The sequence below is a fragment of the Cervus elaphus genome, chromosome X (genome assembly GCF_910594005.1).
Source record: "Cervus elaphus chromosome X, mCerEla1.1, whole genome shotgun sequence".
Classification (NCBI taxonomy): Eukaryota; Metazoa; Chordata; class Mammalia; order Artiodactyla; family Cervidae; genus Cervus; species Cervus elaphus.
In genome coordinates this window covers 163,340,496-163,361,611 of record NC_057848.1, presented here as the reverse complement: position 1 = coordinate 163,361,611, position 21,116 = coordinate 163,340,496, and the positions used below count along the sequence as shown (strand labels likewise).

Below are 21,116 nucleotides of genomic sequence, written 5' to 3'. Positions count from 1 at the left end.
CAAAGCAGGCAGTGGGCCAAGCCCATGATCTGTGCTTTTATGAACCACTGGTGTGGGGAACAGAGAGCAGAGACCACCCCGCTGGTGTTTGAGGCTGGCCTCCATTCTGAAGGGTTCTAAGAAGATGGATACGATTTCTCTAGGGATACCTGTTTTCAATCAACTTTGTTCTTGGTTGCTTTCAAATTTTTTTATGGGTAAGTTTCCTGTCATTGGGTTTTGTAAAGAATCCGACTGCCAATGCAGAAGACATGTGTTCAATACCCAATTCAGAAAGATCCCACTTGCCGTTGAGCAACTCAGCCAGTGCACCACAACTATTGAGCCTGTGCTCTAAACCCCAGGAGCCACAATTGTTGAGCCCACACGCTGCAACTACTGAAGCCTGGAAGCCCTCTGCACCAAGAGAAGCCCCTGCAATAGGCCTGCACAGCACAACTAGAGAGGAGCCCCAGTCTATGCAACTAAAGAAAAACCTGTGCTGCAATGAAGACCCAGCACAGCCTAAATAAATATTCAAAAATAAAACTTGTCTAACAAAAACGTATAGCTCTTTCCCACCTGCCAGTCTGTACACTTTTTAAACAATTGTCCTCCATGTGGAAATAATCACTGCACAATATAAGGACATTAAATGCTTATCATCTTCCTAGTATTTTCAGCTCATTTCTTCTGAATGACACATCTTGGGAGGTACATGGTGGTTTTTGTCTCACTTTATAAAGTGATGGTGTTTGGACGTAACTGTGTAGCCGAGCTTACTTGTGGCCATTACTTGAGATAGGACAAGGAATTTCTGGGTCTTTCTCTGTGTTCGGTGATAACATGTCTGCCTTTGGAGCAGAGAGAATGAAAAATATGAATGAACTCCAAATTGAAGCTGGGGAAGATGCACCAAAACCAAGCAAGCCTCAGAGTGTTACTATGGGCAATATTTTGAATGCATTTTTTCCTTTAGGATCTTCACAGTTGTTTTAAGCACCCCCCAGTCCCCGAAAATAAAGAAAAGTAGTAGGCATGCTCTGAGTGACAGCTACCTTTTCTCAAGTGTATCTGTTCATGTGCTCTGTGAGGTTTCTTGTGTTCTCCGTAGCCTTACCTGTTTTGGATAACCTTGATAATGTGTAGATAATGAGAAATCTCGGGCAATCATGAATTGCCCTTTTCTGCAGTTAGTATCATGTACACTTTTGTGGCTTCTGTATTAACTGTTAAGCAAAATGAAAAGAAGCCACGAAACTGCATAGTGCATTCAGACCTGTGACAGGGAAAGGTGATGGTCATGGAAATTCAATAACAAAGACATGCATCTCTGTATGAATTGGTGTTAAGTGAAAAGCCACCAGAAATCTTCCTAATTTTAGGTAAAAATAGATGCTTGCCCCTTGGAAGGAAAGCTATGACAAACCTAGACAGTATATTAAAAAGCACAGGTATCACTTTGCCAACAAAGGTCTGTATATAGTCAAAGCTATGGCTTTTTCAATAGTCATGGTGTGCTGAAGTGTGCTCTAACCCTCTGGCTTCCCGTGTTAAGAGTATCAGCAGGTGCAGTCTAAACACATTTACAGCAGGTGCAGTAAACAAAGGAATCTCCAGCAGACACTGAAATAGCAAACCTAAAACAAGCATATTTTCAATTGAAAAGAGACACGTTTTAGCTTGGAAAATGAATGGCCTTTGATGGTTTAAAAATGTGTATAAGGCTACAATAGTGGTGGATATTATTAGGTATCATACCTCTTCCTATTTAAACCATCTTGCAGCATCACATTTGAAAATCCTAAAAAAATCAGCACGTCATACTCTTCCTGCAAGCCCCCCAAAATCTTGATTTGCATTTTGGAAAGCTGCCAGTCTAGCAAGTTTTTCATTACAGCTTTAGACTGTCGGCATATTATTTGAAACACCACTCATCTATATAGTGGCCCTATTTAGAAGACAAGATCAATGGTTCAGAGGTTTAAAACTCCCCATAAATATTCAGGTAGGTGATGGATTGAATCATAATGTTCTACCTTTGGGTCAAATGCTGTGGAAAATAGGAATCTTGTTCACTTCCCTTGAGTGGTGAACTGTTACCCTCTTGCAAAAACAGTTTTGTGGAATTTGTGTGTCTGGGTATATTCCCATCCTGTTAAAGATAATGGCATTTGGAGAAAGAGACATGTTTAGTTGATGGAGGTGAACATTTTGGAGCTTGACGGGACCTCATAAATCATCTAATCCAGCACCTTCATTCTGTGGATCAGAATCTCGAGGAACTGAAATAGAAATGATTTTCCAAGGTGCCGCTGTAATCAGAGGTCACCTAACTATGGGCGATGGGCCAAATACAAATTTGGGGGGATAAGGAACATTTTCTTGGAACATAGTCTGTGCCTGTTAGTTTGCACATTGTGGCTACTAGAGTTGAATAAACGCAACAGAGATCACATGACCCTCAAAGCTGAAAATGTTTGTTGTCCCCTCTTTTTTTTTTTTCACTTTTCTTTTTTTTTTATTTATTTATTTTTTCAGTGGGTTTTGTCATACATTGACATGAATCAGCAATAGATTTACACGTATTCCCCATCCCGATCCCCCCTCCCACCTCCCTCTCCACCCGATTCCTCTGGGTCTTCCCAGTGCACCAGGCCCGAGCACTTGTCTCATGCATCCCACCTGGGAATGCAAACTAGTACAGCCGCTATGGAGAACAGTGTGGAGATTTCTTAAAAAACTGGAAATAGAACTGCCATATGACCCAGCAATCCCACTTCTGGGCATACACACCAAGGAAACCAGATCTGAAAGAGACACATGCACCCCAATGTTCATCGCAGCACTGTTGTCCCCTCTTTACAGGAAATGTTTCTGACTCTCTGCGACCCCATGGACTGTAGTCCACCAGGCTCCTCTGTCCATGGGATTTCCCAGGCAAGAATACTGGAGTGAGTTGCCATTCCCTTCTCCGGGGGATCTTCCCAACCCAGGGATTGAACCTGTGTCTCCTGTACTGCAGTCAGATTCTTTACCGCCACGCCACCTGGGAAGCCCAGTGTTTGCGGATCCCTGCTGTAAATTGTAGACTTAGAACTTGTTTGCCTGCCTTCCAGGCCAGTGTTCTTATAAACCCTTTTTTACTTTTAGTTCCCAAAGGGTACATATATCATCATAGCATTTTCTTCTTCTCTTCCTTCAATTTTATAATCTCTTTCTTTTTGTTCCTGCTGGTACCTAATTGAAGATACTTTTTAAGTATTATTTAATTATCTTACCCAGAAAGAAAAAAAAAAACTTGATCAAGAGATAGTTCTGAGATATACTTTTAATATAGGATTCTTAAATGTATTTAGGAAAACTAAGAATATTAAGAAAACTACAGTCCAGATAAGCACATACTTTGTATGTTCATCCATAAAAATTTTTAAATGATCTGAATATTTCTGCATTCCTCGACAAATAGCACAAATATAATGTTCAGAATGAAGAGGTAACTCAGAAGGTGTCTGAATTTTTTTTGTATATATTTCATGAAAAAGCTCCCTGGGAAGCCAGTTGGACTTGGTTGAGCTTACTGAGTAGCTTTATTAGGTCATGAATCATCTATGAATAAGTCAGATATGAACATGAATGCTGCCTCTCAAAATGATGAGTGTTTGCAAAAGTGTTTCCACAACACATTTGAAAATTAAATTAGGCCATTTGGTAAGGGGCAGCCAATGGCTTTCATTCCTCCTGTGATGATCATTCAGTTCTTAGACATGAGACATTTGCTGGGTCTGGAGAGCATGCTCAGTTTCCATATTCTAGCTCAGAGTGAAAGAGTGGGTCTGAGATGAAACAGGAAGTGTATTTAATTGTCAGTGTGGAGCAAATAGTTGCCCCTGAGGTCTAAATGGAACAGAGTAAGGTAGACTTCCCTGTCTCCTGATGCCTGAATTTCCTAACATGGAACTCATATCTCAGAAGCATGAATAAACACTCAGGGCTCAAGGCCTCAACCATGCCTAGGTAGGGTGCACCGTGATGCCTGCCTTCCTCGTCAATGGTAGCCTCCCTTATCTGCTTGTTATGGCTCTAGCTGTGCAGAAAAGCCCTCAAAAACAGCTTTTGAATGATTAATTGAATAAATGAATGTAGCATCATGAGGCACTTGGTGCTTGAAAGAGAGACAGAGTGGTCAGACTGTGTTCTAGCCCAGAGAGTAAGATCTGTGCTCTAGGGTTGTGACATCAGATGCAAAGCCAACCCCAAAACCTTGCAGCAAGGCATCGATCCAAACATCAGTGGATGTTTGCTGATTGACCTCACCGGTCTCTCAGGCTTGGCTGTACAACGCACTGTTTGTCCACTCAGTCGGGCCATCAGCTAAACCCAGCTGTCCTGTTTTTTCAAGAGATTCCTTTGCCCGCTCAGATCTTTTCTTGGAAGAGGAAGGACAAAGGGACAGATGAGTGTCTCTCATTCTCCAGCAAGTGTGAACAACTTAGTCTGGCTGTGCCCAGTCCCCTGGCATATCGAGATATCTGTGAGGGACTTTTGATTCCAAACCCCTGTTTTGGCGCCTGCTATTTGCCTGTGCAGGTCCTCCTTGCCCAACCTGCCCTAATAACCAGAGATTGAGGCCTCTCATCCCTGACTGACCCATTTCCTCATCTTCAATTCTAGGACAATTGTTGGGTTATTAATTTATGTTCCATCTTCAACTCTGCCCTTTGAAAAATCCAGGAGTCTTTGGGGGCACTGTCCTAGCTGCCTATATTTATGGTCCTTGCCCAAAAGACTCTAACTAAACACATGTGTCAGCTCAACTCACAGACAGTATCAGGTGCAATATTACCATTGCCAGGCACTGTATATTGCCGTTTTAAAGCAGAATATCCTTTTTCTTAAGAGAGATGCTGAAAGAATTTGGGGCTGAAATGTCCCTCTGTCTATTGGTTCAAGTAAACATTTTACAAATTAAAACAGAGACAGGGCGTGAAGAAAGTAGCAGAAGGGGAGGGGCGAAACCCAGTGTTGCACAATAAGATAAAGAAGGTTGATGAACCTAGGTCATTGTTTCTCCTCCTCCGCACCGTTGCTACTTGAGGCCGGATCATTGTTTTCCTTTTTGTGTGACCATCCTGTGCACTGTGGGATGTGTAGTGACATCCTTGGCCTCCACCCAGTAGATGCCAGTAGGACACCACCACCACCCACTGCAAGGACCAAAAAATGTCTCCATCAATGGCAAATGTCCACTGGGGGACACCATCGCCCCTCCTGAGGACCACTCCTCTAGGTGACGTGTACAAGGATGACTGTCGGACTCCACATTCGCAAAATGAGCAGGTGATGGAAGAAACATTTTGGTAGCGCTTCGGAACTTGTCCTCAGTGAAGAGTCATTTCCAACTAAGCGAAACTTGACCTAGAAAAATGAAAACAACCTTCTTTCAAGGACACCGATCGAGGTTTTAACACGTAGCAGTAACGAGGCTTAAATTTAAGCCCTTTGATTTTGATCTGGAGAGTCTGAATTGCAGTTTTGTCTGCACAAAGCAGGAGACTCTGAGGAATGCCAAGGCAGCAAGTTCCTACAGAGCCTGGTGTTGCCTTCGTGGCTACAGCATCTGTAGAAATTCTGGACCTGCCTAGTCACTGTCACGTGACTCCTTTCGGAGGATGCCCCAGAGTTTGAGTGGTGTTCATTCATTTATTCATTCATTCGTTTGTTCACACTAATGGTGTTATAAATCAGTTTCAATGTGCAATTCTGCACTCAGTGCTGATGCAAAAAGTGATTGTGATGGGACTTCCCTGGTGATCCAGTGATTAAGAATCTGCCTTCCAATGCGGGGGACGCAGGTTCAATCCCTGGTCATTGACCAGTTTCCACATGCCACGGGACAACCACTAAGCCCATGTGCCCCAACTAAGACCCAACAGGCAAAAATTAATAATTTAATTTCTAAAAACTTATTTTTAAAAAGTGTGATTTTGGTTCCAGTCACGTAGAGTGTGGGCTTATCAGCCAATGCTGAATTCAGAGGCATATCCTATAAGGTCCTATGTCTATACATTTTCTCTGCAGAGACATAAATCTCACGCCCACTGCCATTCAAGCACAGAAGGTTACACCAATAAGTTATATTATTGCTTCCATGCATTTATGTTTCCCCTCCAAAGCAATGATAAAATGACTATTTCCATACCACAATTTGTGGCCCTTAGTAAACCAAGTCTACAGGCAACCCACTCCAGTATTCTTACCTGGAGAATTCCATGGACAGAGGAGCCTGGTGGGCTACAGTTTATGGAGCCGCAGAGTTGGACACGAGTGAGTGACTAATACACACAGTAAACCAAATGTAGCAAGACAAGTCTGTTTACAAACAATATAGGTTGCACATCTACCATTACTAAGTTCAGTGTAGATTCCAGGGACCTAAACATGAAGGAGACACACCCCTGTCTTAAGGAAATCACAACTGGCCAAGGGATTTGGCAGACTGTTCTGAGAAAATTCCAATTCAAGGTGGTAAGGCTAATGAGAAGAGGTGAAGTTGCAATGACTGTATTAAGAAATAAGTGTTTATTGAGCGCCAACTAAGTGCACCAGGTGGAAGTTTTCAAAATCGTATTAACTCTGAAGAGCTAATGATCTAGGAAGACATGTATTCACATCATTATTGGTAATTAGACAAGGTAGATGGTACCTCAGTTGTGTAAACAGTGGCTTCCCATGAGTCAAGAGATGCGAGGTCATGATTTCAGGGCAAGGGATTCGGGGCCTACTTTCTGCAGTTGTTCATTCCCTAGGCATTTGAAGAAGGCATCTATTTGGGACAGATAGGGAGAGGTTAGAGAGATTGAGTGAGGGAAGAAGAATGTTTAGCATGAACTAAGACGTGGAAATGTGAACCTGGGAAACGTGTATTCAGGGAATGTAGGTGAGTTAGTTTAAAATTTGCAGCATAGTCTTAGACATAGTCCTAGTGGAATACTAGGGTAGAAAAACAGATCTCTGTCAGGTGATTGGGGCTGTTTATTTTCTGTATTAATGAGTCTGGCTTTCACTATCTATTTTGTTCACTATGTATTCCAAGCACCTGAAACAACTCGTGGTACATACTAGGTACTCAGCATTTGTTATATGTGTTACTTACCTCTCCCCTTCCCCAACTTTCACTCTAGCTGCCTGCAGACAGGGAGCTATGGTGTTTTTTGTTTGTTTTGGCCACGTTGCATGGTATGTGGGATTTTAGTTCCCTGACCAGGGATTGAACCCTGCTTTGAACCATGCACCCTGCATTGGAAGCATGGAGTCTTAACCACTGGACCAGTAGGAAAGTTACTGGGAGCTGTGGTTTTAATGCATAAGATTCTGGGCCAGGAGCATCACGTACCTTGTGTTCCTTTATGAGTACGTGTGCATACCAAGTCGCTTCAGTCGTGTCCAACTCTTTGCGACCCTATGGACTGTAACCCACAAGGCTCCTTGGTCCATGGGATGCTCCAGCAAGGATACTGTAATGGGTTGCCATGCCCTCCTCCAGGGGAGCTTCCCTACCCAGGGATCAAACCTCTGTCTCTTGGCAGGCAGGTTCTTTACCACTATCACCACCTGGGAAGCCCTTTATAAATGCAGTTCACATTGAACTGGGATTCCCATGTGGGATTTGTGAATTTGGGAACTTTGTAATTTGGGGACTTTGTAAATTCATGTAGAATCATCTTTCGTTCATTCTTCTCACTCCCCCTCTGCTTCCTTTACCTTAACCCACATTACTCGTCAGCCTTGAAGGTCATCTGCTTGCATGCTTTGTGAAATTAGGAATTCTGTCATTTTTTTGGATACCCTGCCACCAAAATAAATGACGAAGAGCTTTAAGTCTTATAATACCATATTTAGCACTCTATAACTTGAGTTATTCTGAAAATTATCTTCCTGAGTCCAAAGAGATGAGGACCCAAATTAAATTCTGGGTCACGTTTTGTTTTATTGGATTTGCATAGAGTCATTCTGTGTCAGGGATGAATAACTGAATAGCTGTAGCTTAGGTTATCTCATATCTGAAATGAGCATTGAAATTCATTTCTCTACATCAGGTTCAAAGGATACAGCTTCATCCTAGCCACTGATTCTAAGTATTACCAGGTATATGAGGAAGCACATGAGTTGAGTGTTAGTCGCTTAGTCGTGTCTGACTCTTTGTGACCCCATGGACTATAGCCCACCAGGCTCCTCTGTCCATGGGATTCTCCAGGCAAGAATACTGGAGTGGGTAGCCATTCCCTTCTCCAGGGGATCTTCCCAACCCAGGGATCGAACTCAGGTCTCCTGCTTTGCAGGCAGATTCATTACCATGTGAGCTACCAGGGATGCCCAGCTGAGTTGAAGTTACACTTAATTATGGCATAGTTTGCGTAAGAGAGAATTTGATCGGGAAGCCTCAGGGTTCACTCCTGGACACTCACTGTATTAGTTGAGTTTGGGTGGCCTCTGCCCTCCTCTGTCTATTTCCATCCCTAGTACATTTCTACATAAAACACAACACACGGTCTCCCAACAAGATCGCCAGGTCTGTTTCAGTCCAGTGAAGAAAACCGGTGCCTCCATCAAACATTGGGCAAGTCTTACCTTCTCTCTGTACCTCAGTTTCTTCCTCTTTAAAATGGAAACACTAATGCTTTGGCAGGTATTCTGTTGATGCATGCTGAGACAGGCTTGTGAGTATCTAAAGTAATTATGTATATACAAGTACTATTTAAACTCCTGTCAAATACAAAAGTTATTTCCGTTACTATCATGACTACCTCCTAGAACACTACTTACCCTTTGATGAGACTGTTCTAAATGAGGCCGGCTCTGCAGGGCTTTTTGTATCTCATCTATCAGGATAACATCGCTGTGAACTGGATATCATTACTTCCGTTTCACTTGGAAGACCTGAAAGGCCAAGTAATTCACCCAAGGCCATAAAGCTATTAAGTGGCCGTGTGAATTCTGATGTAAAGCTAGATTCTCTCTGATGTAAAGATCCATTCTGCTTATCATAATTCAGCTTTTCGTGGAAACACTGAAAAGGCTTTTTTTCCCCACTAAAGTATGTTGAACACTTGCCTATGTCAAATACCATGCTAAGAACTGTATCTTCATCACTTTGTTTATGTTTGGCAAGTACAGGGCACTCTTGTCATTTGGGCTGGTTCATTCTTTGTGATGGGGCCATCCTGATCCTGTGCCTCGTAGGATTTTGAGCAGTGTCCTCGGCCTCTACCCACTAGATACCCGAGGGAACTCCCCCCTCCCTTAGTTAAGGGGAACATTGTGGGAGACCATTTCTGTTTTACAGGTGAAGAAATTAAGATGCAAAGAATCAAGAGTCCAGAGTCACAAAGCTAGTAAGTGGCAGAATTTGAATATATCTGATTTGGAATTTGGGAACAAGACACCCATCCCCTCTCCCCTATGGTGTGCCTTTTTCTGATACTGAGGTGTGTTTCTGCAGGTGCTTGCTAAGAAACTGCCTACTCCCAGAGGAGATTTGCCATCAAGATTTGGTCCAGGGTTTAGTGGCATGCACCCAGGAAGTGACCATGGGTTGCTTCCAACCATGGTCTCATCATAAATAGTTCTACAGCTTTGTCTATACTCATCATAGCTGCTCTGACTTCTTATGAAATATGAAGGTCTTTTTTGTCCTGGACAGTTTCAATCTGTTGCAAATATAACATAAAGTTGCAAACCAGTTCAGTCAGTTGCTGGAAGTTTCTGGGGTGATTTAAATAGCCCTGACAATGTAGGTCGCTATTTTTACGGCTGAGCTAAGTGTTTGAAAGTGGTTCACACAGCCCTGCTCTTAGGTTGAAGTCACAGAACATCAGAGTTGTAAGGAATCTCAAGGCCTGGCCTGAGCCAAGTGGAAATTGACCCTCAGCACCATGAATCCACATACACACACATGATTCCTGGTTTAAACAAAAAATCCTTTCTGATATTTTTTTCTAGCTCTATTGAACTCATTCACTTCTGACCTCAGAGGACGGTATAACTGGTTAGTGTCAGGTCCTTCCTACCCTGTTCTTGCCAGGCAGAGCCTTTCACTCTTCTGCTGTTCTGAGGGTTAGGTAGAAATTTATTTAGCAAAGATTTATAGCACGTCCTATAATACGTGCCAGGCAGCATACTGAAAGCCTTATAGAATGCATTTGTGACCCCACGATATGGTCCTATTACTGCCATTTTATATAGGAGGGGCTGGGATTAGGGGTTTAGAGAGGTTGAATAACTTGAAATTATGGCAAATGTCAGAGCCTGGATTGAAGAAAGTGTGATTGTAACTCAGTGGTTCTTAAACTGAAGTGGGCACCAGCATTGCCTGGAGGCTGGTTCAACAGAAATTGCTGAGTCAGACCCAGCCCCAGACTATGGGGTTTAGTAGATCTTGGATCCTGCCCAAGGAATTGCATTTCAAAGAAATTCATGGGTGATGCTGCTGCTATTGCTGGTCCTCAGACCAGTGAATGTGCTGCTCCTGTTTACATTCTCTTGACCACCACACCCTGCCTCTCCTGTGTCTACTGAGCAAAATAAAAAATGGTAGAATTACCTTGGGTCATAGCGGCCATCTTGGCATATGAAATACCGATTTCTCCAATATCAAGATTTCTCCAATATCTTGGCATTGGTCCAGGCATGTGACGTTTACAGTTTCCCTCATGTTGTTCTGTGTGTAGCAAGCCTTCCCAAACTTGCCTGATATAAGTGGCACTTACCAAACTTGAGTGGGCATGTGAATCACCTAGGGCTGCTGATAAAAATGCAGATTTTACGATTCACACAAACACCCAGGAGAAACTCATGCTGACGGACTTCAGCCCAAACTTTGAATAGTAGCAACTAGTCAAGTAAGTATTTCCCAAACTTCATTCTTGCCAGGTAAAACATCGAATCCCAGTTCAATTTGAATTTTCAATAAATGCGAAGTAATTATCTTTTAATATAACTGTGTCCCAAATGTTGCATGGGATGTACTTATACTAAAAACTATTCAATTTCTATTTGAAATTCTATTTAAGTGGGTATTTCTGCTTTGTTGTTTTTTAGTCACTAGGTCGTGTCTGACTCTTTACAACCCCATGGACTGCAGCACACCAGGCCTCCTTCTACCTCACCACCTCGCAGAGTTTGCCCAAGTTCATGTCCATTGCGTCAGTGATCCCATCCAACCATCTCATCCTCTGTTACCCTCTTCTCCTTGGGCCTTCAATCTTTCCTGGCATCAGGGTCTTTTTCAGTGAATCAGCTGTTTGCATCAGGTGGCCAGATTATTGGAGCTTCAGCTTATTTTGTTTGGTGCTAGTGGTAGAGAACCAGCCTGCCAATGCAGGAGACACCAGAGACGTAGGTTCAGTTCCTGGGTTGGGAAGATCTCCTGGAGGAGGAAATGGCATCCCACTCCAGTATTCTTGCCTGGAGAATGCCTTGGACAGAGGAGCCTGGTGGGCTATGGTCTATAAGGTCACAAACAGTGGGACATGACTGAAACAACTTAGCACTTAGCACTAGCAACTCTACCTGAAGATAAGAACCATCGGAACTAGTTTCAACACTCACTCATGGATTCCTGTTCGCAATTCAGACCTGCTGAATCATAATTTTTAGAGCCTACTCAGTATTCAGTCCTGCTGCTAAGGTCAAGTTCAATCAGAAAGATTCTTGACCATGATATTTTAGCCTCTTTGATATTCTCAGAGAATCTGGGTGTTCATTGATTTGAAGGGCTGGAGTAGGGTTTTCAGATAAAATATGGGATACCCAGTTAAATCTGAATTTCAGATAAATGATGAATGTAACTTTTTAGTGTAAATATACTGCAAATATTATATGAGATCCACTGATGCTAAAAAATTGATGTTTGTGTGAAATTCACATTTAACTGGGTGCCCTGTGTTTTTCAGTCACTAAATCTGGCTGGAGGAGTCCTTGCAAATAAGCTGGATGGGGTCTGCCTCCATGCCAGCAGCTGAGCAGAACCACATGGTTCCTTCTTACAGGACAATTAGCCTCCACAGAGGGAGTCAGGAGAACCTTTGAAGCTATTAGGTCTTTGTATCAGAAAAGTAAGGCCTCATTCAGAGAAGAGATATTGTAGGAGACAGTGGCTGACTATTTTTCTGGGCTCCAAAATCACTGCAGATGGTGACTGCAGCCATGAAATTAAAAGACACTTACTCCTTGAAAGGAAAGTTATGACCAACCTAGATAGCATATTAAAAAGCAGCGACATTACTTTGCTAACAAAGGTCCATCTAGTCAAGGCTATGGTTTTTCCAGTGGTCATGTATGGGTGTGAGAGTTGGACTATAAAGAAAGCTGAGCACTGAAGAATTGATGCTTCTGAACTGTGGTGTTGGAGAAGACTCTTGAGAGTCCCTTGGACTGCAAGGAGATCCAACCAGTCCATCCTAAAGGAGATCAGTCCTGAGTGTTCATTGGAAGGATTGATGTTGAAGCTGAAACTCCAATACTTTGGCCACCTGATGTGAAGAGCTGAGTCATTTGAAAAGACCCTGATGATGGGAAAGATTGAGGGCAGGAGGAGAAGGGGATGACAGAGGATAAGATGGTTGGATGGCATCACTGACTCGATGAACATGGGTTTGGGTAGACTCTGGGAGTTGGTGATGGACAGGGAAGCCTGGCGTGCTGCAGTCCATGGGGTCGCAAAGAGTCGGACACGACTGAGAGTCTGAACTGAACTGAACTGAACATACCTTATTTGACAGAATGTTGTTTATAGTAAAATTCAGTCTCCTTCTAGCCTATTACTACAATCCTGTACTTTACATGTAAATTATATTAGGAAGCCAGTGTATTTTTGTTAGTGATTTAGAGTTTGCGGGAAAAAAAGAGAATGAGAGAAGAAAAAACAGTTTTTGTTTTTTAATAAGTTTTCTCCCTCTGGGAAAGATGAAGATTCTGATACAAGCTATAGTTTAGTAATCCAGAATAAATTGTTGCATTCTCTCCTTTCACTTAAAAGAATATTCCATGCGTCGTCTCCTATTGTACTTTTGCAAGAGGTTTTAACAACAGAATATACTCTGTTCATACCTTGAAGGGCTTGTTCCAAATAAGACCTCTAGTGCTCTGGAGAAATTGGTGGACTTATTTTAGCACCTTGTTGAGTGGGGGTGGGGGGTTGGAGGTGGAGGGGAGGGGGGCTCCATGAGTTCTCACGGCTGGCAAGCAGTTCAGGCTTCAAAAACCACCAGAGGATATTGCCCCTGCTGGCTTGTGCAGAGAAGGACAGAAACTTGGCTTGTCTGTTCTTGTAATCGTCCCCAGGTGGGAATTAGCCCTATGGTGGGCTCTGTGTTCAATTTGTGAACTCTTTTGCTCCCCACACTTTATGGAAGATGTGGGAAAACTGAAAAGGAAGTTAAAGAAAGGCAATCGAGGTGGTTAAAATTCTGCAAGCTAGTTCCTCTTCAGAAACCTTTCCGGAAATGGGCTGGTTTCCCTTGGGGAAGAGCATTGGGTCAGGGCCAAATGTGTGGATGGGGTGGGAGTAGGGTGGAACTGAGTTACCCTGCATCCTGTGAAAATTGTCCCCTCCTTACAGGCAGGTTGACGCCTCTGATTTGGATATTTACTGTGAGAGGCTTGCCATAGATGGTTGTGCAAGTTGTGCATGTTATACATTGTGCAAGGGGAGGGGGCGATTCTTTCTAATTATGAAGGACTCCAGGTTCACTATTGAGACACTAACTGTGAGACTCTGGAGGTGTTCTTACCCAACCTCTAACACACATACATACTTTGTTCCCATCTATAATTTGCAACCACCTAGAAGATCTAGTAAGCTATCTAGAGTGAGAAATATCACCTAGAGACAGGACAAATGGTGAAGGATGTTGGGTGACATCCTAAGATGACATCATGTAATTCCTTCCCATGGTTGGGCTCTAAAGGAGTCTCCCATGTTCCTGAGAGAACAATGGAATTCCTGCAGGTTCTGGGCAGAATTCAGTGATGCTGCAGAAACTGGATCCTAGGCCTCTGGTTAGCAATTGTCATCGAGCAATGCTGTTCATCGCAGCTGCTTGTGATATGGAGTCACGTCCGTGTTCCTCTTGCTCTTGGAAAGACAGGCTTCTAGAAAATTTTCTTTAACCTACGCTTTCATTTTGCTGTTGAGTCACATTTAAGGTGTGAACTAGAAAATGTAAAAGCTAATGTGTGTATTTTCACTGTAACATAAATGGAGAGTTTGTCTAAGGTTTTCTGACTCACCTTGACTGGAGTGTAGCTATAAGTGGAAATTTTGTAGTTTAGTCAGAGTTCAGAAAACTGAGGCTTGGAGTTATTTGTTTCAGATGTATAAAAATAGGAATTTATTTTCATGTGTGCATTTATATTGTGTTGTGATAACTGTTTCTTTGCCAGGCCGTCGTAATATGTGGTCCCAGGAGTGCCTAGTGTCATAGTAAGTGTGAACGTTCAAAATTGGCTTGTGTGTCTTCAGGAGAGTTGCTTAATCTTTGCGAACTATTCATCGTTTCCTCATCTTGTAAAACAAGATGTGTATACGTAAGGCTGCTTTGAAAAGCTAACAAGATACTATAAAGACAGATTGTGAGGCCAGTACATGACCTAAAAACGTCCCAATCGTTCATGTAGTCAGCTGAGTATACAGCCCACAGTTGAGAGGAGCAAGTCCTGTGCCCCTTGTGGAATTTGTCAGAGAAGAAATTTCCAGGAGCCTGGTGTAATGATTTTTTTTCCCCTCCAGCCACAGGACGAAGTCTTCAGGCTGGCCACCTCCCTCGGGAACCTGGGGCTTGAACCAGGTACCACCCTATGGATGGGAGATGACGGCAAACCGGGATGGCCGAGACTGCTTCATCAAGTAAGTTGAACACAATGCTCATGAACGGTGCCAATTTTGTCTTTTGGAACTTCTCTGTTTTGACCCTTGACTCCATAGAATTAACATTCTTAAATTGAGGACTCCTGGGCATTTGGAGGCCGTGACTCAATCAAATGATCGCCTAGGCCTTCCATATCTGGTGACATGAGGTTGCTTTGTTCTTGGGCTCATGCCGTTTCAGGCTGACAATACCCAGGGCAGCAGGTCCTCCTGGGCCAGAGCAAAAATGTGTGTTATTGAATCTCAGGCCAGTTGTATTCATTGTCTGAGATGAGTGAATAAAGTTTGACATGGAGGGGTGTCATTTGGAAAGCCTTCTTGAAATGGTTAAGACAGGAATGTTACTGGTTCTTCTCTTACTAGAAAAATCATCAGAGAGGATTACATGCATTACAGGTTGTACTATAACTTTCTCCCACTAACATTGGTTATGGTTTTGGATATTTTGTGGTTCTTTTTTTTTTAATTGTGCTAAAATATATATTACATACCAATTATTTAATTTATGTTTTATATATAATGGTTATGTTACATATAACGTAATGGTAAATTTTATTTAGCATTTTAACTACCTCTAGGTGTACAATTCAAGGACATGAACTATAGTCACACTATTTTTCAACTATCACCACTTTCATTTTCCAGATCTTTTTCATCTTCCCCAACAGAAACTTCTGTCCACATTAAACAGTAATTCCCTATTCCCCCTCCCCCTGGTACCTGGTATCTTATATAAGTGAAATCATAACAATATTTGTACTTTTTTATCTGGCTTATTTTACTGTGCATAATGTTCTCAAGGTACATTCATGTTGTAGAATATCTAAAACTTCATTCCTTTTAAGACCAACTAATATTGGGTTGGCTAGCAGTTCGGGCTTCTGTGTAGGATCTTACTGAAAAACCCAAATGAAGTGTTTGGCCCACCCAATATTTAATTGTATGGACAGATCCCATTTTTTTAACCACTTATTTGTCTGCAATGTTTTCAGCTGTTTCCATCATTTGGCTCTTGTGAATAATGCTACTGTGAACATTAGTACCTGGAGGAGGGCATGGCAACCCACTCCAGTATTCTTGCCTGGAGAATCCCATGGACAGAGGAACCTGGTGGGCTACAGTCCACAGGGTTGCAAAGAGTCAGTCACTACTGAAGAGACATAGCATGCACACAAGAGCGTTAGTGCACAAGGATCTGTTTGAGTCTCTGCTTCTAATTCTTTTGGGTATATACCTGGGAGTGGAATTGCTGGATTATGTGATACTTAGATGTTCAATTTTTTTCAAGAATAACCAAACTGTTTTTCACAGAGGGTATAGTGTTCTGTTTTTTTGCAGTTTTGTGAAAAAAGTGCTTATATTGCACCTCTAATAACAGCAAGAGGCCAGTCTGTTTTCTTCTCCAATCTAAGTGAAATATTCTTAATTATGAGAAATTAGTGAAAAAGATTTGAAATCACAAAGCATAATTGGCCCTAGCCTAATAGAAGTGAACAGAGGTTGTAGGCCAAGGGGGAAAAAATGTTTCAACACCACAGACTTCATTGTTTGTTGCAGTCCAGCTGACAATGGACTGATTACCAAATATAGGATCCATGCGAGATAGGGGATCAGTTTTATAAAAACAGAAACATGTGCCAAGATTGCTATTGAGTATTTGCTCTTCTGGATAGTCCAACACATTAAAGTTAGGACTCCTGGCGAGTAGCTTTGGAAAATCTCCTGTGTGTGTTGTCAGGGGAGACGAGTTATCTTGGGTCCTTCCTAAATAGGATGGTGAAGGAATCTCTCAGGAATCTTGAAGATATGAAGATAGGCCAGGAATTTTTAATACTCTAGATTGTTGTTCGCTAATTTCAACAGTTTGCCTGCATCCCTCATAATGGTAGAAAGATGATATTTTTTGATATTATATTATGCCATCTATTTCATAACATGGATATGAATTTATGTAATTGGCACAGTTGAGGTGGCCTAAATGCATTGACTCAAAACAATAAAAATTTCTGCCAAAGAAATGTAATTTTAAAAACACATGGGTTATGAATTTTGTGATGGTACAACTCATTCTTCCCTAATTAAAATGGATTTTTCTTTGTCTGTGGTTGGATTGAGATTCCTGTTCATTAGAGGCCAGTTGATCGATAGATGCAAACCCAAATGATGGCCTATTGGTCAGAGCTTCTAGGAACCCCAACTAGATCTACAGATATGCATTTCCATCAATGTCATTGACATTTTTAAGCGCCAGCCCAGGTGTCAATTTAACATTTACACTGGCCTAATGCCAGCTGTTGAAACATGAAGGAGCAGATCAGCAACTTTTTTAGAGAAGCCTGCACTGATTACTGAACGACAAGTTTTAAAACCAAAGTCACCAGTACCACTTGTCTAAATCCACAGAGCTTCTTCCTTGAAGAGTAAATTTACACAGTCTTCTCAAAGATACTGTTTGAAGATGTCAAAAATGGTATTTCTTTTGAAAGTCTTTGTTGTTTCTTTGCACTAATGAGTTTTATAGTCTGAGTTTTATAAATAATCAGAATCATTCTGAGTTTTTCTCTTACCTAGTGAGTGATGTCCTTTACAAAGAGATATTCTAATGACCACAGTTTCCAGGAGCCTGGTTTGCAGTATGAAGTGCAAACTACTCATTAGTTTTAGAAGTTAAAAGAACAATTTGAAAACTAATCTATTATTAGTAATTAGCACCTTTGCATTTACTTTTCAACTCTGTTACATTTTCTCTTTGAAAGAGGACTGTCTTTTTTTTTATCTTGCCTTAAGATCTAAATGATAACTCACATTATCATTTGGAATCCTAGAGATAGGCAATTGTTTTTGATGGAGATACAACTACTTCTAAGTGATGGACCAAGCTATGGGAGGAGCCAGGGTTCAAGTATTCAAAGTTAGAGTCTCAGAGTTAATACTATCATTAATTCTATTGAGATAATTGAGATAATTTTATTGTTATGAATATTTCAGAATATGGCTCAGAGTAGTTCAAGATGTGTTCAAATTTCATCTTTCCTCTTCTATCCTCAGTTATTTACAGTAGGGCTGGGTAGCGTGTTTTCTATAACGAGTTACTATTCCATAGGGTTAAAGACATTTTTCCCCTTTGGTGTTCATATGTTTGTTCTCTACATCTGTGTGTCTATCTCTGCTTTGCAAATAAGATTATCTATACCATTCTTCTAGATTCCTTATATATGCGTTAATGTATGATATTTGTATTTCTCTTTCTGACTTACTGCATTCTGAGTGGCAGTCCATGTCTCTACAAATGGCCAAATTTCATTCCTTCTTATGGCTGAGTAATATCCCATTGTATATATATGCACCATGTCTTTTTCCATTCATCTCTTGGTGGACATTTAGGTTCCTTCCATGTCCTGACTATGAAAAATAACACTGCTGTGAACATTGAGGGTACATGTGCCTCTTTGAATTATTGTTTTCTCTGGGTATATGCCCAGTAGTGGGGTTGCTGGGTCATATGTTAGCTCTATGTTTAGTTTTTTTAGGAACCTCCATACTGTTCTACATAGTGGCTGCACTAATTTACATTCCCACCAACACTACAAGAAGATTAAAAAGGACAAGTTTTGTTGATATTCTTAGAGAAATAATTTTTTTGAGGTACGAACACCATTTTGTAAGAAACATGACATGCAAAAAAATTTTTTTCTCAATTTCTTATTATTAACAATTAAGATAGACAGTAGAACAGGGAAAGGTAGAGAAGCAGGTTGGAAGAGAGAAACTACCAAGAGAAGAGTCTTGAAAGGATGCATCCTGGTGGGAAATGGCTAAGAGAGGGAACAATGGGCCGGCAGAGAAATTGGGAGAAACTAGGGAAAGTGAGGTACTCTGAGATGTTTCTTATAATAATAACATCCATAAATTATGAATGAAGTTGGATACACATACTGATGTAGATATAAATAGAGAATAGATATGGATATAGTTAAGGAGTATAGATAATCATGTAGACATTGATACAGATATAAATGGCTATAGATATACAGAGAAAGTTGTAGATATAGATGTCAGTGGATATGGACTATAGATCGAGATGGGTAGACACAGACCAGTTACTGTGCAACCATGTTTGCCCAGGAGGTTCCTGGTTTCTGGGTATTCTTCTGGCATAATTTCTGATGGCATCTCCTTTTGTTCTCAGACTGTTCTGACTTGGATAATAGAAAGTAACTGTATATATCACACTACCAAAGTTTAGAATATTCTTGGAAGATGTAAGATTGCATTTCATCTTGACAACTGTCCTGCGAGATAGTTAAAGCACATTTTGCAAGGAATCTCCTTGCAGAAGAAGCTGAGGTTCATGGGGACTGGGATCTCCACCTCCTATGGCTAATCAGAACAGTGTTTGCACCACATCATCAAGACTCCAAGACCTTCGTACTTTTAGCTTTTCATCCATACTAGGCTTTGGTCAATAGCCCTAGGATTCCCCAGCCCCACCAATGTACTCTGCCATACCCTCCCTACTCAGGATCCTTAGAAATTGCCTGGGCAGCCTGATTGTCTGCTCATGTATACAAGCACTCCTTGGTTACACCTAACATGTGTCCCCCCCAACATATATTGAGCACCACTAAGTGGTGAAGATGGGGCTTCCCATGTGGCACTAGTGGTCAAGAAGCCGCCTGCCAATACAGGAGGCATAAGAAACTCGGAATCATTCCCTGGGTCGAGAAAATCCCCTGCAGGAGGGCATGGCAACCCACTTTAGCATTCTTCCCTGGAGAATCCCACAGACAGAGGAGCCTAGAGGCCTATGGTCCATGGGGTTGCAAAGAGTCGGATACCACTGAAGCGACTTAGTACGCACACATGCAAGTGATGAAGATACTAAAATAAGCAAGGTGTATTCTTTTCTTCCAAGCTCTCAAAATGTGGTGGAAGTGATATATGAAACAATAGAATATGCTTTAGATACAGGGGAAGGCCCAAGAAGGAAACCATCTGTCTTTAGGAGCCAGGGGTCAAGACACAGACAGTTGCCATTGGTCTCACACTAACAGAGAGGCCAACCATTATTCTCAACCAGGCAGTGTCTCTTTTAAGCCCTTTAGAGACACATAATATGTTTCATAGTCAAAGATGAGGGAGCAATGTGAGTTCCTTATTTTCCATTTTTGAATTAAATGAAGCAATATATGCTTATTTAACTGTAGAGGTGGGTAGAGTTAATGCAAAAATAAATGCTTTGTAAATTGGTTTTTGGAGGCTGAAGAAAAAATTTAAGCATGAGCAAAATAAATATTAAAACATTTGCCACCAAATAATTTAGATGAGCCACACTGGAGTCTGGGGAAAGGGATGGGGGGCTGGGCAGTAGGAGACCAGCCTGGAGGGTCATTTCCAAACCACATGCCCTCATTTTTCAAGTTCTAAAATCAAGAGGCTTTTTTTTTTCTTCTTCTTCTTTTTTGACCTACTGGTTTTCTGGCCACTTTCCCCCCTAAGTTTGCAAATGTAACCCTGTGTGCATATTGGACAAGACACACTGTTCTATTATTGAACCAGCAATTCTCATGGGGGGTAATTAAACCGAGTCACTATCTTCTTAATGCAGAGGAATTCAATTCTGAAACCTGAATAGGGATATTAGTAATGAGATGTGGAAACTTCCACTTTGTTTCCCAGTATGGCTTTGGCCCAACACTGCTATCTGCCAGTCAATTTAGTGGTCAGTGAGAAATGTGTTTCTGGCTCCTCTATCTCCAGAAAAGAATAATGTGAAGAAATACAAGCACTTTGTGTGCCCCATCCCTGTTTTTTTATTAACCATAAGACAGTTAAGTCAACATGACAGAATTCTGTCATCTTGAAAATTACAAATGAGACAGCTTTGTAGTTTAGTTTCTCAGTCGTGTCTGACTCTTTGTGATCCCATGGACTGCAGCACCCTCAGCTTCCCTGTCCTTCACCATCTCCCAGAGCTTGCTCAAACAAGCTCCATTGAGTTAGTGATGCCATCGAACCATCTCCTCTGTCTCATCCACCATCTCCTCCTGCCTTAAGTCTTTTCCCAGCATCAAAACCTTTGGTCATCCTAAAGTAGGAGCCTCTGAGTACACTCTAGTCTTTAGTCTACTTCAAATGTTCCCAAGAGGGATGAAACAATTGATTATTTTCCAATACTTTTGGTAGTTCTAGGGCTAGTCTTTGTATT

At 41.6% G+C, this 21,116-nt stretch overlaps 1 protein-coding gene across 5 annotated transcripts in view; it reads left to right on the top strand.

The window, feature by feature from the left end:
* The window catches only part of FRMPD4 (FERM and PDZ domain containing 4), a 529,221-nt gene that overhangs the window by 315,225 nt on the left and 192,880 nt on the right, over positions 1-21,116 (top strand). For all 5 annotated transcript variants that reach the window (XM_043896590.1, XM_043896589.1, XM_043896588.1 and 2 more), the window contains one exon: positions 14,771-14,887. In XM_043896590.1, the coding sequence (XP_043752525.1) occupies positions 14,771-14,887 (117 nt within the window). The remainder of the gene's footprint in view (positions 1-14,770; positions 14,888-21,116) is intronic.